The 17,105-nt window shown below is 40.0% G+C and overlaps 1 protein-coding gene across 1 annotated transcript in view; it reads left to right on the top strand.

Moving 5' to 3' along the window:
• LOC123774061 (uncharacterized) overlaps positions 1 to 17,105 on the top strand; it is a 34,329-nt gene that overhangs the window by 8,664 nt on the left and 8,560 nt on the right. Inside the window, exons 4-6 of the mRNA XM_045768185.2 lie at positions 7,493 to 7,642; positions 8,815 to 9,049; positions 15,867 to 16,005. Of these exons, the coding sequence (XP_045624141.1) occupies positions 7,493 to 7,642; positions 8,815 to 9,049; positions 15,867 to 16,005 (524 nt within the window). The remainder of the gene's footprint in view (positions 1 to 7,492; positions 7,643 to 8,814; positions 9,050 to 15,866; positions 16,006 to 17,105) is intronic.

The raw sequence follows: 17,105 nt of genomic DNA, 5'->3' as shown, positions 1-17,105 counted from the left end.
CTTAGGGGGTGTTAGTCTCCTCAACTTTGGTTTCATCCACGCCCCTGGTCCTTTCCCTGCTGTTGTTCGTCCTGTTCCTTCTCTTCTTCCCCCCCCCCCCCCCCCATTCCTTCTGCTTCCGGCTCCAAAGCATCTGAGGGTTTTGGAGTCAGGGCAGGGTTTGGTTGGAGAGACTCTGATCGTTTCGGAGGATGCCCCTTCCGAGGTGGCGACGAAGATATTCGAGGCCATTCCTCCAACCGGTGCTTCTGGGTCTGACCGGTGGGCCCCCTTTGTTCCAGCTTTTCTCGCGGCTTCTGCCTTTTCTTTTGAGGCGGAGGGTTTGGAGGATTGCTCGGCCCCAGGTCCTGGCGTGGAGGTTCCCGGGGTGGGGGAGGTACTGACTTGGGGGGTTTGGGCCCCGTTTGACCCCCCGCTTGGGTTTTGGTATGCTCTGTGCAGGGATTGTTGCTGCAGTGAGTTGGGTTTACTTATCCCTCTTCCTTGTACGAATTTGATCTGGCATCAACTCCTCCCTGGGTTTGGTTCCGGGTTCTCTTGGGTGCTTCAGTTCCTTCTTTCTGGAGGTTTTCGGCCTTCTGCATCCCGCCTCATGAGGTGCGGGAGCCATTGCAGCTTACCTCCTGCGTGACCTGGATTACGCCTCGATAATGGATCCTGCCTCTTTTGAGTTCGGTTCTTCCTTTCCTTACTGGGTGCCTGGTTACCTGGTTGATGGGGTTCTGGGAGTTCTTTTACTCCCCAAGCCCGGCCCGAGGCCAGGCTCGACTTGTGAGAGTTTGGTCCACCAGGCTGTTGCTTGGAGCGGCCCGCAGGCCCACATACCCACCATAGCCCGGTTGGTCCGGCACTCCTTGGAGGAATAAATCTAGTTTCCTCTTGAAAATGTCCACGGTTGTTCCGGCAATATTTCTTATGCTTGCTGGGAGGACGTTGAACAACCACGGACCTCTGATGTTTATACAGTGTTCTCTGATTGTGCCTATGGCACCTCTGTTCTTCACTGGTTCTATTCTACATTTTCTTCCATATCGTTCACTCCAGTACGTTGTTATTTTACTGTGTAGATTTGGTACTTGGCCCTCCAGTATCTTCCAGGTGTATATTATTTTATATCTCTCTCGTCTTCTTTCTAGTGAGTACATTTGGAGGGCTTTGAGACGATCCCAATAATTTAGGTGCTTTATTGCTTTACTTAGGTGCGTTACGAGGTTCCTGAGTCATCCTGGTTGGCAGACTGTCTTATTTTTTCATTAGGGGCGTGGCGTACGTTCTGTCGGTCCCACACACTTGAGTGGCAAGAGGCCCTTACAGTTGTTCAGGTTTACCTGGTGGGCGAGTTGGCTATTTACCTGGTATAGCGCCTGGCTATTTAGTATGTGTCACTCACAGGCTCATACCAAAAAAAAAATATATATATATTTTTTCTTCTAAACCTGTTAATTTGTGTTCACTGATCATGGAAAAGATAATAAAAAAATCGTAAGTGGCATATATTGCCCGCTATAGGGCGGGGAAGTCTGGCAAAAAACAGGTGCTGACTCGGCGTGCGTCCCAGATGGTCTGTTGCTCGCCAGCTGTCAGGCCGGAGTTGCCACAGAGATAATTACCTAATTATTTCAATGTGTCTGATTGATTTTTTGTAGTTTTTTTGCTGTAATATTATTCAGTAGTGTGTAGTGTGATATATTTATATAATAAAATGAGTGAATCATCGCTGTACTCAAAAATATGGTTATCTTTTTCTTGAGGTTATCTTGATGATTTTGGGGCTTTTTTTTTTTTAGTGTCCCCGCGGCCCTGTCCTCGACCAGGCCTCCACCCCCAGGAAGCAGCCCGTGACAGCTAACTAACACCCGGGTACCTATTTTACTGCTAGGTAACAGGGGCATAGAGTGAAAGAAACTTTGCCCATTGTTTCTCGCCGGCGCCTGGGATCGAACCCAGGACCACAGGATCACAAGTCCAGCGTGCTGTCCGCTCGGCTGACCGGCTCCCGATGGTGTGCATATTGTTGATTCAATTATGTTCATGAAACAGTGAACAAATACTTTGTCGGTTATTACACTATATACACAAGTTATATATAAGTATCTGCATGTTTTGTTCACCATAACGAACCACTAAGTTGCTATTATGAGTCAAAAAGTAATGAGGAGTGACCACCACACACCAGCCAGCCACTCACTCCCTCAACACCTCACTCGCCCACATTCTCCTCCCCACCATACTGTTTTTGCTTTTATTCACTATATACAGACGTTATATATAAGTATCTACATTCGTGTTCACCATAACGAACCACTAAGTTGGTATGCTGAATGGCAATGGCAATGGCAGCCAGTGGCAGCCCGCCACTGGCTGCCACTCCCTCCCTCACCTCACCTGACTTGCCACCATTCTCCTCCCACCATACTGTTTTTGTTTTTATATACAGACGTTATATATAAGTATTTACATGTTTTGTTCACCATAACTGTACATCTAAGCTTGTATGGTGAGTAAAGGCACAAAGACGTAACTACTCACACAGTCAGCTGGTGGCGGCCGCCCTCAAGGTCAGACGCACTAATATTTCTCCTCCAACAATACTGTTTGTGGTGTTATTACGCTATATACACACATTATATATAAGTATCTACCTGTTTTATTCACCATACTTGTACAAGTAAACTGGTATGGTGCCCAAAGACCATAGTGGTCACCAGTAAACAACACAATAAGTCGTGCAGACGAAGCCACCTCCCTCACCAAAATGGCGGCTCCCAACCTACTCCTATTGCTGTTTATACCCTCTATGCACACGTTATATATAAGTATCTACATTTGTGTTCACCATAGCAAACCACTAAGCTGGTATGGTGAGTGCAGTCAATAAAAGGTGGCCACACACAGTCAGAAGACGACTCCACCACCCTCCCTCCCACAGCATTACTCCTCCCTCCGTGGAGCACAGCACTAAATATCACCATAATCCTGCTATTATCAAAACCCTGGTCAGTTTTATCACAGTCAAGGGTCTTCTGTAATAATATCCCTCCCTGAAAACCAGCATTGAGTGTAATGAAACACCATTTTCTGGGTGAAACCCGGAGGCTTCCCAGCAACCCTCCCTCCCTCATGTCGGCAGTTTTTCTTGGGTTTTTGACATCCAGCCTCAGAACTGAAGGTGTGGATAACTGGCATGGGGGGGGTCTAGGGCTGCCCCTTTCCACCTCCCAGGTAGGGGGGGAGCTGCACAGACAGTGGTAATTACCTAAGTGTAGTTACAGGATGAGAGCTACGCTCGTGGTGTCCCGTCTTCCCAGCACTCTTTGTCATATAACCCTTTGAAACTACTGACGGTCTTGGCCTCCACCACCTTCTCACCTAACTTGTTCCAACCGTCTACCACTCTGTTTGCGAAAGTGAATTTTCTTATATTTCTTCGGCATCTGTGTTTAGCTAGTTTAATCTATGACCTCTTGTTCTTAAAGTTCCAGGTCTCAGAAAATCTTCCCTATCGATTTTATCAATTCCTGTTACTATTTTGTATGTAGTGATCATATCACCTCTTTTTCTTCTGTCTTCTAGTTTTGGCATATTTAATGCCTCTAACCTCTCCTCGTAGCTCTTGCCCTTCAGTTCTGGGAGCCACTTAGTAGCATGTCTTTGCACCTTTTCCAGTTTGTTGATGTGCTTCTTAAGATATGGGCACCACACAACTGCTTCATATTCTAGCTTGGCCTAACAAAAGTTGTGAACAATTTCTTTAGTATATCGCCATCCATGTATTTAAAAGCAATTCTGAAGTTAGAAAGCGTGGCATAGGCTCCTCGCACAATATTCTTTATGTGGTCCTCAGGTGATAGTTTTCTATCTAGAACCACCCCTAGATCTCTTTCTTTATCAGAATTCTTTAAAGATTTCTCACATAATATATAGGTTGTGTGAGGTCTATGTTCTCCTATTCCACATTCCATAACATAGCATTTATTAACATTAAATTCCATTTGCCAAGTGGTGCTCCATATACTTATTTTGTCCAGGTCATCTTGAAGGGCATGACAATCATCTAAGTTTCTTATCCTTCCTATTATCTTAGCATCATCAGGAAACATGTTCATATAATTTTGTATACCAACTGGTAGATCATTTATGTAGACAATAAACATCACTGGTGCAAGAACTGAACCTTGTGGTACTCCACTTGTGACATTTCTCCAGTCCGATACATTGCCTGTGATCACTGCCCTCATTTTTCTATCAGTCAGAAAATTTTTCATCCATGTTAGAAGCTTACCTGTCACCCCTCCAATATTTTCCAGTTTCCAGAACAACCTCTTATGTGGAACTCTGTCGAAAGCCTTTTTTAGGTTCGGATAGATGTAGTCAACCCAACCATCTCTTTCCTGTAATATCTCTGTTGCTCGATCATAGAAACTGAGTAAATTCGATACACAGGATCTTCCAGATCGAAAACCATACTGTCTGTCTGATATTATATCATTTCTCTCCAGGTGTTCTACCCATTTAGTTTTAATTATTTTTTCCAATATTTTGAATATTACACTTGTCAAATGATACCAGTCTATAATTAAGGGGGTTTTCCCTGCTTCCACTTTTGTAGATTGGAACTGTTAGCCTTTTTCCACACATCAGCTACAACTCCTGTAAACAGGGATGCCTGAAAAATCAGTTGAAGTGGAATGCTGAGCTTAGGTGCACATTCTCTCAGAACCCATGGTGAAACTCCATCTGGACCAACTGCTTTGCTCTTATTTAGCTCCTTGAGCATTTTTTCCACTTCGTCTCTAGACACCTCTATGTGCTCTATGTTGTTCTCTGGAATTCTTATTGTATCTGGTTCCCTGAAGATTTCATTTTGTACAAACACACTTTGGAACTCTTCGTTTAATGTTTCACACATTTCCTTTTCATTTTCCGTGAATCTATTTCCCATTTTCAACCTCTGAATATTATCCTTTACCTGCAATTTGTTGTTTATGAATTTATAGAATAGACCTGGTTCTGTTTTACATTTGTCTGCAATCCCTTTTTCAAAATTTCTTTCTGCCTCTCTCCTCACTGCCATGTAGTTGTTTCTCGCATCTTTGTATCACTGGTATGTTTGGGGGTTTGGCCTCTTCCTGTATTGATTCCATTTTTGTGTCTTTTGGTCTCTGGCCCTCTCGCAATTTCTGTTGAACCAATCCTGTTTCCTAGTTCTGCATCTCTGTTTCGGTATAAATTTTTTTGTGCCTTTATCATATATTTCACATATATTTCACAGTGGTGCGGTGACAGTTGTGATGTCATGTTCGTTTGCTCATTTTTCGTTTTTCATTTGGGAGAGTTGTCCAACAGTTCGGCTTTCAGTAGCAATATTTTAACTAAATAGGGTTTGTATTGAGTTGCTTACCTTTCTGGGTGCCAGACCCGGTCGATGGCAGACATAGAATGCTTCCAACCACATGGGGGGTTTCTAGAGGCCATTGCTTCTCGTGCCTCTCAGAGGGGGTCAGGTTCTGGCTTGTTGTCCTCAGTAGGCCTAGAACTCCATTCGCTTTGACTGATGCCAGGGGTCTAATTCATTCATATCAGCCTTGATAGCTCTGTGGAGCCTCCAGATCTCGCCCCAAAAATGGCATTTCATTACATTCAATGCTGGTTTTATGGATTGGGAATGATTGACAAGTGTGCGTGTTTTAGCCAACAGCAGTTTATTTAACTCTAATACTGGAAAGACTTTTTGTATTCTTTACATTACAGTTAGCATAAACTGAACATGAAAATATCATGTCATGAGCCTATCTTAACCCTGTCAGTTACTAAATTTATTCTGCATATGCTAATATGCTTTTGTTTTTTAACTTTTTCTGAAAAATGCCGTCAATATAATGCACCTTCTGTAAATTCGGCAGTGAGTATAATGAGTACTTTTACCACTACCAGCAGCAGTACCATACGTAGGTGAAAGCTGTGAGCCGTGCTCGGCTGCTTACCTGGAGTTTTGGTCGTCTTCTCAACTCCGGGCTTCTACTTCAAGGGGTAAATCTTCGGTAAATGTTTACTTATGGGCTCATGCTTTCTTACCGAGTCAGTAAATTTATCAAGTGTGAATCTATTTTGTATAATAATAACAATTGGTAAATTATGCTAAAGGTTATTAATTTGTTATACCTTATGAAGGAAGTATTGATATATGTACTGTTATCACAAAAAGAAATACAAAATTTAAGCATTACTACTACAACAATTTGTTAGGGTTTATGATATTGCTCACAGATGTTAGAAAGAGCAAATATCTTTTGTGCTGTGGTTGTTTTAATAGTTTTGGTCTTTAATTTATATATTATAAAATGCTGTCTAATGATTCGTCAATTTCTTGTATATTATAAAATGCTGTCTAATGATTGGTCGATTTCTTTGTTTTCAAAGATAAGTTAAGTGAAGGAATTTGTACCTAATTCGCCTAATGTATCCAAGAAAACAGAGAGAGTAATGGTGAAATCCAAAAGTCAGCCAGTATCTGGCATCTATGGTTGTTATTCATTTAAAAAACCCATCAGTTTATCGTTATTCCATTGAGTTGGTAAATTCTCATTTGTACAGTATCAATTTTTCCTTTCTGAGATAAAAAAAATAACCCTTATCATACATGACAAAATATTATTAAACAAATATATTATGTTTCATAAGAATTTCTGGACACGTTTCAAAGCATCAGCTCCTGAAGTAAATATATACCAAATCTTTTAGATTGCATTCACACACCTCTCATTTCACACTGACACAAATATATTTTTAAACTGTTAAGTTAGTTTTAAACCAAAACAGAGACTACTTTACCAGTGATCAGGGTCATGTTAGTCAGAACATGTGATACTGATGCAGTATACTGTACATGGTCTGAAAGCAGAGAGAATGTGTATTTGATTATTAATTTAAAAACTTCGAATCTCGTTTACAAGGCAAGCCAGTGAGTTTTTGTGGTGTGTTGATGGCCGCTTATGACATAACTTTCAGGGGCAGAGCAGGCAGCAAGCTTGTGTCGTCGTGGGAGTACCTCTACCTGTTTTGACCCTTCATTATGCTATCATTATTAACCTGTATTTCCTAGATATTCAGCAACAAACATTACAGTTGATATCACATTGGTATATGTAATGGACTGATAATTTTGATGCCTGCCATTTTGGTCGATGATTGATGACTACTCAATGGCAAGCATACTCGCCATTGGTGGGTGTGCACATGTTAGTTTCCACCCCTGAAATTAAATTAGATACACAGCAATGTTGAATTTTAATCTAGGTTTTAACAAAAACTATATAATATCTAATATTTTTCTATTGGGACTATTATCCTATATCTCTGAGGTACTTTATCTAACAGAATTTTACATTTCTCTTGGCCTATTTTTTACACAAATTCTTTGAGAATATTGTTTCACATTTTAATTTAACCCATGGTAATTTAGTGTAACATCCTATCATTTTATATTTTTTAGGGACCAAAGTGATGGGAACTTGGAACAACGTATTCAGTTTTTGTCCGAGTTGCATCGGGTATTTGTTAGTCTTGGCCAGGAGGAAAGGACTGGTGTTGACAACAAAAGAATACCTGCTTTTCAGCCTTATGAATTCTTGGAAGCCCTAAGGTACTAGTAATAAATATTTAATATTGAAAGTGATGTATGCAGCTATTCTGGATATCTTTCCTTGGATATAATGTTATGTTTGTTGCATGCAGGTGTTTTTTTTCAGATAGTGTACATATAACTACTGAACAGTGATATGTTGTCTTATTTTATATTCCTCATTACTGTATTCAGTGAATTAGCAACCACTCATATTGTACTGAGAAGCTAAATGTATGGGAAAAATGAAGGCTGCCTTTGCAAATAAAGCCAAGTAGAAGTGGGTGGAGGTTTGCAGAGTCCCAGTACTGCTACTATTCATTTAGGGGGAAGTTTGAATTAACTTGCTCCATTTGGCTGGTTGTTCCATTGTGAATTGATCAGCCAGTCAAGAGTCTGTGTTTGCCATATGCTGCCATACAGAGTTAACTGAGAATTTGACAATTGCTGGAAGTATTTTCCTGGTCCATGAGGTGTGTACCCTGGTTCATGAGGTGTGTACCCTGGTCCATGTGGTGGGTACCCTGGTCCATGTGGTGTCTACCCTGGTCCATGAGGTGTGTACCCTGGTCCATGTGGTGTGTACCCTGGTCCATGAGGTGTGTACCCCTGGTCCATGAGGTGTGTACCCTGGTCCATGTGGTGTGTACCCTGGTCCATGTGGTGTCTACCCTGGTCCATGTGGTGTCTACCCTGGTCCATGTGGTGTCTACCCTGGTCCATGTGGTGTCTACCCTGGTCCATGTGGTGTCTACCCTGGTCCATGTGGTGTCTACCCTGGTCCATGTGGTGTCTACCCTGGTCCATGTGGTGTCTACCCTGGTCCATGTGGTGTCTACCCTGGTCCATGTGGTGTCTACCCTGGTCCATGTGGTGTCTACCCTGGTCCATGTGGTGTCTACCCTGGTCCATGTGGTGGGTATTCTAGCCAGTAGGTAGTGTACCTCAGTTTGCCAGGAATGTATCTGGGTCCCCAAAACAGTACTAAGAGCCAACGGGGAGTACTCAGAATGGTCAAGTGTGGGACTTTTGAAATATCCATTGAACAGATCTTCAGTGAAAGTTCTATCTGTATTTGCTCAATTTTTTTCTGTATCATTTAACAGGCATTTTCCAAGTGTTTATCAGATGGTATATTTAAACTATTAAAAGTCTTAATAATTGTAGAATCTCAGATATATGTACCATTTCAGAGTTGTTAATCCAATGTTTGAGGGTAACCGGCAGCAAGATGCTCATGAATTACTTCACTGCCTCTTAGACCAGCTGTGCCATCTGCCACAAGACCTGCGGCAAGGAAAGCCAAATGGAACTGCAGGAATTGACTCGAGTGGACTGGAACCAGAGGACGATATAGGTCCACCAGAACCAAAAAGACTACGGAGGAGATCGGAGAGAATACAAGCTATTGAAGAAGACTCGAGCAAGGTTAGTTTTTTGTTTAAAATAACATTGTTACTTCATAAAAAAAATTTGCATATGTTTTATGCAATTAACTATGCTACGAAACTATGCACAAACAGATGTCATTATTCATGAAATATGAATGGTTGTTTCCTTCTTTTTGTTAAAAGTACAGTATGTATATATGCATGCATGCCATTTTGCAAAGAAAATTGGTAGACAGTGATTTTAATTTAATTAAGGTGAATATTCCTTTGTTTAAAAACAAGCTAATAGGAAAGAAGAAACTTGGATGCTCATCCTTCATTTCACACTACTTGACTCTTAATAATGTGAAATAAACCTTCATTTATTTGAACAAAGTTTGACACCTGACTGCACATACAGGGCATCACCAGCACCATAAATGAAGCTTGTAAGTAAAATAACAATTTCATAATCCAAACAAAGTTTTATTCACTACCTTCATGAGACTATCAGAAGAACATGAAGCATCACCATGGAGTCCAGACTTGTCAGGTGTACAGACATGTAATTGAGAAAGTCCAGAAATTGATTATAAGGCTGATACAGTACTGAGTTAAAAAGAGCTATGTTATGGGAATAGACTATATTCTATTATATGGGAATATGGGAATATGGGAATGGAGCTGAACCTTGTGTTTTGGGAAAAGAGAAGAACCAGAGGAAACCTGATCACAATATGCAGAATAATTAATTAGACAAAGTGGACAAAGATAGACTGTTTGGTATAGAATAAGTAGAATAACTGGATACAATTTGAATCTGGGAGTATAAAATTGACAGAGCCACATGGGGAAAAGTATTCATTCAACATACAAGTAGTGAGCAAGTGAAATAATGGTTAACCATAATGGGATGGTTAAGCTTCATTTCTATACAGAAATTAATGTTTATGCAAGGCAAACAATTGTCAGCAGGTCATGCTGCATCTATCGGGTCGTGGCTGATCACTGAAGGTGGTCTCATGTTCAATGCAGCAATAAAATTAAGGAAAATATCTGTTGTGTAAATTTTCTTTTCCCAAAACACAAGGTTCAGCTCCACTAAGTCTATTCCCATAAATTTGTGTAATTTTTGTTATTCATATCAGTAATGTATGATAGCAGTGCACTACAGCAACTCCGCTTACTCATGATAAAAGTACTGTAGCCACTGTCATGTCTCGCACACTTCACTCTTGGCTCAAGTATTTCAGTCTGTATCACTTTTCTATGTTGTAACACATTAACAATTGTTGCCGTTATCTGTTTCCTGGAGCAGTTGCCAAGTCTCCTTGATATTTTATGCACCTGCTTTTGTTACATTAATTTATATTTTTGTCTAATTATTTTCAAGTTTTGTTATGCTTTAAAAGCACAGATCCGTTGATTTGAGATAAGTAGACCAAATATCTAAGATTTGTGTGGGAAAATCGTGGTTTTTTATGGAGATTGATGTAAACAACACATTACATGGGTAAAAAGTCACAATTTGAATTGCAGTATTGTACTGAAAATTTATAAATCTTTAACCACTGTGCTGCTCGCCTTCCAAATACAGAACCCCCCCTCCCCCTGTGTGCAGGAAATAAATTCTCGGGATTTTTCAAAATTGTAAAGTACTTACTTTGGCCGCAATGGGGTCCGTAAGTTTGCGCGTGACGTCATCATTCCCTGGTCACCCGTGGCATATGCTCCCGGGGCCAGTAGGGCGCCCGGTTCAAGATGCATGAGTTGTCACGAATATATTTTTGTTAATTTTTTGCGTGCAGTTCCAAATACATTTTTTTTTGTTTTTTCATGCTAATTCTATGTATAATGAACACGCACACTATATTATGGCAGTAGAACATCCGTATTGTCTGAAGACACACTGTTATGTGCATTACACATGTGTACACATATCTTGCACATATTTCCAATGTATCATGCTAATTTATGTATATATACAATCTATTTACACACTGTATAGTATCACACACTACAGTATATACACACACACACCATAAACACACACTCAGAATTCTGCGAGTGTGTGATATGCTGCGAAACAGCCAAAGGGGCATAGTGGAACCTTGCACTCCATGCACCAGGTGCTGATGCATCTTCGCTTTTGTTCTCTTCGGGTAGTGTTCTTGCATACTATACAGGCACGTTTACCCTTATCCCGTGATGCTCTGCCTGGCATATACTCGAACATGTGGACACCGAACAGCTCGTTACCCCTGAGTCTGTCTGGAGCTGCTTGTGGCATTGTTACTTGCACCGGTTGCAAGTAAATCAAATCAACCGGTTCAAATCGGTTGCGCTTTGATGGGATGTACTGCTTGAATGCCAGTCGCCCCTTGAACAGTACAAACGATTTGTCGATTACCACATTCTGTGCAGGTCCAAAATAATCGCGGAACTTGCCTCTCATGTCACTGAACACCTTCCATACCTTCCACAGTCCGTCGTGTCTGTTCTCATTTGCATTATTTTCAAAATGCAGGCACCTGAGAAGCAACAGGAACCTATCACACGACATATACCTGTTGAACACGGGCGATGGAACAAGGCTGTCTTTGCTCCAATAATCCTGGATGATGTGTTTCTCGGAGTGCTTCATCATCATGCTTGGTGCGAGAAACACGTACATTTCGTCAATTGTGGTGTCCTTCCATCGTGTGAGGCAGGTAAAATGCCGGCGTCTGAGAGGCTGTGAGCGTATCCGTTTGTCTCAGTCACAAGATGGGTCATGAATTCATTGTCGAAATACGCCAGGAAATAGTCTATTTCTGCCATATTCTCACCTGTATACGGGAATAATGATGTCACACCAACTTCGGTAGCATCAAACGTTGGTATTTGTAGAACAAATGTGGCACAATCCTCCCACATAAGTACACCCGGGGGTTTGGTTTTGGCACCAACACCACCACGAGCACCTAAAACACGGCTACGTCGTCTGGTACTGGAGCTGCGTGAGGGTATAGTAGGAGATGAGGCTGATCTACGTATCGTAGGCCTACCACGAACACCTGATGTAGAGGGGCCACTGTCGTCATTGTCCTGTTGCTGCGAGACACGCTGCTGCCTGCCAGTGCGTGTTACTGAAGCAGCAAAACCCCGCCTGGTAAACACCCTCGCTGCCCGTACTCGGGTCGTCCACACTACTTGTATCGGAGCCTATGTCACTGAACCCCGAGAAAGATTCATATCAAGTACTATCACTGAATAAACTTGCGTCGGGACACAAAGGTGGTGGTGGTGATAACGGTGTTGACCCAGGGTGGCGAGGCAGGCCGGGCGAGGCATGTGTACAGAACACGCTTGCGACATCATCCACCTCAGTCTCTCCATCACTAGTATCAGACCTCTGTGTAAGGTCTTTCTCTGGATCATAGTCATCATCCATAGCACCGTCATCAAACAAAATGTCGCATATCTCCTCCTCAGAGAGTCATTTTCCATGACCGCGGATGACCGTGGAGCGGGAGCTTGTAGACGATGCGTCAGACAGGGTTGCTGTTTTGAAACTGAGGGTCCCCATGGCCGCGGGGCATTTTTTTCAAGATGACGGACGATCACTGGGACCCCCAGGCATCCATTTTGTACCCGCGTCACCGCCCGCCAGTTTTAAATAGGATGCGAAAAATAAAAATACCCAGAGGTGCGTTGTGCACCCTCTGTTGTGCGCCTGCAGGCGCATTGTGCAATTCAGTGGTTAAGGAAGTCTATTAATATATTTATATATGAATAGTGAGCACTTGCTTTGTACAGTACTAAACAGTGCCAAAATTTCCCCCCGTTTACACATTGCTTTGGGGTACTGGTTATTACTTTCCTAAAATGATAATCATGACCTCTTGGACAACACACATCAATAATGTTTTGTTTGTATACTGTAGACTTGTACCTTGTTGCGTCAACTCACTTTCTCTTGGGGGGACAAGCAAGGCTCAATATGTGCATTTCAAATAATTTACTTTTTTAATTCGCTTAAAGGCAAATCATTTTGGTAAGGAAGATGGAAGACTTAAGGTAAGTTTTCAGTATTTATTTTCTACTATATCACAAAAACACTTAAAATTTGTAAAGCTATGGTTGTTCGTGCATGCCTGATATTGTCCCTGAGCCAGATCTCAAATTTTGTAGGATAATCATTCAATTGTAGTGTAATATTATTTTCACTTTTTTTTGTATTTCATCAGTCACTGTAATCATGCCTAATAATCATTATACATGGTTTTATGAGAAAAATACCAGTTTGTCATACAAGAAGTAACTGAATGCCAGCAACTGCAGTGATGGATCAAGCTGCTTCCTTAACCCTTGCACTGCGCACCTGTTTTTGGCAAAAAATTTCATGGTGCAGTTGTTAAGGATATATTTTGTTGTTTTGATAAATGTTCAGCTAATGTTAATGTCAAAATGTTTCCAAACTCAATTATTTTCACTTTGAATTATAAAGAGCGATGAAAACATTAAAAAACCTTAAAATATGGCCGAATTTTAAAAAATCACAACCTTCAGGGTGCCTTAAGGTGCTTTGCGCAGTGCAGTGGTTAATACATTGCCTTTTTTTCTTGGTATGTAATATCTGCTGCTTTTATTCAAGGCTACAACAACTATATTGGTTTAGTTTATGCTTGGGTACCAAACATTAACTTTAGTGAGAAAATCCGTAAGAGCCGTGATAAGGATTCAAACCTATGCGGTAGGTAGTCCCCCCCCACACATGCCCCAGACAATCAGGCCACGACATAGTCAAAAGGAATTCAACCTGAAGTTCTGCTAAACACACAAGGATTTCCTGAGGCTTCTACTGAAGCCGGAACATAGGGAAGATTTCCTGATGGAAACTGGATCTTTAAGAACAAGAGGTCATAGATTTAAACAAGCTAAACACAGATGCCGAAGAAATATAAGAAAATTCACTTTCGCAAACAGAGTGGTAGACGGTTGGAACAAGTTAGGTGAGAAGGTGGTGGAGGCCAAGACCGTCAGTAGTTTCAAAGCGTTATATGACAAAGAGTGCTGGGAAGACGGGACACCACAAGCGTAGCTCTCATCCTGTAACTACACTTAGGTAATTACACTTAGGTAATTACAGAGTAATCTGCGGTGACTACCCACCACATTGGTTCGAATCCTCATCTCGGCTCCTACAGGTTTTCTCATTGATGCAGTCATGTTAGTGTGATTACTCTGTGTTTTAACTTTAGTTTTCTTGGTTTAAATTTTTACACTCAGCTCAGTATCATAATTAGATTTTAAATATGAAATGAAACACAAACTCTAGTGTTAAAAGTCACTAAGTATAACTTCTCTCCTGTGGAGTCAGTATGTGTCATTGTGGACAAGGTAAGGTGGTTCAGTTATGTCACTCTTACTTCACATTATCCTGGGAATACACTTGACAAGAATTAGCTATACTGTATCATAGTGTCTATACCCATAATGCAGTGTAAGAATTGAAGGACAGATTTATACTTCAGATACAAATTATTATTAAAATTATTATTAAATTAGAATAAAAATTAAATTATATAAATAACAAATAGAATAACAAATTCATGATACATATGACAGTTTAATGATTTTTTCTAGTAGATAATAATTAAAAATTATGACATAAGAGGTAGGCGGACTGGCCCAGTACTAGGCAGGGCTATGTAGATCAAATCATTTACAGTTGTAACTATCTATTCTGTTTCTAAATTGTTAGCCTCAACAATACTAGCTGGTAATTTGTTTAATTTGTCTACAGTATGTTCATTACCGCCAAACCAATATTTGGTTATATTTGTTTTAATTGTAAATCTACAATTACTGTCAAGACTAACCTCATGGTGTGTTGCTTATACAACAAAGGGAGATTTACTTGTTTCAGAAAACAATAACTCTTACTGTACTACATAATGAATAATTACTTTACAAAAATGACTACATAACCATATCCAGTACAAAATATGTACTGTACAGTATTAGTTATTTTGAAAATTAAGGTTACAAATATTCTTAGTGGATTTGATATGACTTTTAAGTCAGTTTACAATGAATGACTTGTTTACATTAATGTCAGTTAGTTCAAATAAATATCATTACATGTACTGTACTGTGTTATGTAAATATTATTTATTATGAAGTTATAGGACGTTGTCACAGCTTTTTGTTACTTGTTAAGTAGTTAAACTAAAGAGGCCACAGAATTGTCACTAGATGGCCATTGAAGGTCATACAAAAATCATGGAATTTTGTAAATCTTTATGAGCAGGAATCATTTTCAAGTTCAAGGTTGCAAATACCACAAATAACACAAGTGTAAGGTAACTAACTTCATTAAAACTAGATGAAGTGAGATGGGACATGTTACTTAGTTTTCTTTGGGGGCAGGAGGGTTGAAATTGTATTTTGGTTAGTAGATCAAAGATCATGGCCACAGTAATTTGGCTTATACTTGGTAACCTCATTTTTATTAGGCACATTAACCTGAAGTGTGGTACCAAGGCACTTTATCAAGAGAACAAGGTAAGGCTTGTGCTTGATGTCATCGAATAAACTATCGAGGTCACTGCTCCTATGAACAGAATACAAGTTTTCTTCTGGTCGACATGGTAATTAAGTCTCATACCTGTATCGGGCTGAATGGGGTAGCTTATGCCTCTATAGTTATGCCACTTTTAGGGGTGTTTTAGGTACCAGTTACTGGACTGTATTTGCAATAAACATGCAGGTAGAGAAGCAAGTTATGAGCCGAGCTTGAGCTGAATGTCTTCATCTATGCTGATGAACTCTAAATGTATTGCTAACATTTTTTAACACTGAAAATTATTATTTCTTATCTCCTCTTTCAGGCTGTTGATGTTGTTGGATCAAAATTTGTTGGTCGCATGTGCCTGGAAACTTGTTGCTCAGAGTGTGAACAAGTTACTGGTCGGGAGGAAAATTTTCTTGAAGTGTGTGTGCCAGTTAAAACTAAAGCAGACTTCGATGGTAAGTGAATTTATAATGAGTCTTCATATTTTTTAGAATATTCTGGTTTAAAAACGGGTATTGATTGGTATGGTAGTATTTGTTATGGTTACTTGATTGCTTGTCAGTATGCTGTTAATAAATGTGGTTTGGCCACCTATACTCACCTACTGTAATTGTATCTGTGAGGAATGAGCAATGACTCTTGGGTCCCATGTCTCAACCCTTAATTGACTGGTGTATGGGTTCAATGCCTATTAGGTACCTATGGTACCATTCAGGGTACTATGATCTTAAGGGGTAAAACTGGCCCTGCAACACTATTTGGTGGCCCACAGTTTCTCCTTCCATATTGGCCTTTCACTGAATGTTTTTATTTATTTCCCCTTTATTAGTTTATTTCCTTCTACTTTTTCACTTGTATATATTTGTTAAAACATTTCTCACTTGTTCTCTAACCTTCAAGTAGTGCAAGTAACTTACAACTGCTTCACTTAAATGTAACAAAATCAATGCATTTTACATAAGGATGCTCATTATACATGGAACACAGTGTCAAACATTGATATGTTGGGTTCGAGTCTCCTACACCCTGGGTGAATGAAATAGATAGACAGAATTTGAGAATTCTCTTGAGACAATTCTTGTCACTGTGAATGTTGTATGATTTTGAGACTTTGTATACATGTTTGAATTCCACATAAAGTACTTGTCTCATTATTATGTTGCACGTCATGCATTTGTGTGTTGAGTTATCCCATAATGGTCACTCAAAACAGGTGTTCATTCTACAGGTGTTCATTCTACAGCTGACCTAATTACTTGTAAAGTCATTTTCATTTAGTAAGAATGTTTTGAATATTGTTCATCTCTGAAAGTTTATCTGATATTTTGTTGTATTTTCAGTCTTTATATTTTTCATATATGCAGTCGATTTCTAAAACTAAACTAGGATGTGTTCCTGTATGCATGGTATATTGTAGATTCAAACCATGTAAGGTACTGTATTTTTAATATCTTTATGGGAAAAGTAGGGTGCATTAGAATTTTATATTTTTAATCCATTATTCTTGATCAGTTTTAATCCACTAAAAATACTCTTGATTACCATGCTAGAACCA

The sequence above is a fragment of the Procambarus clarkii genome, chromosome 91, assembly GCF_040958095.1.
Source record: "Procambarus clarkii isolate CNS0578487 chromosome 91, FALCON_Pclarkii_2.0, whole genome shotgun sequence".
Lineage (NCBI taxonomy): Eukaryota > Metazoa > Arthropoda > Malacostraca > Decapoda > Cambaridae > Procambarus > Procambarus clarkii.
The sequence above is the reverse complement of the archived record's forward strand: the minus strand, read 5'-3'. Positions and strand labels throughout refer to the sequence as shown.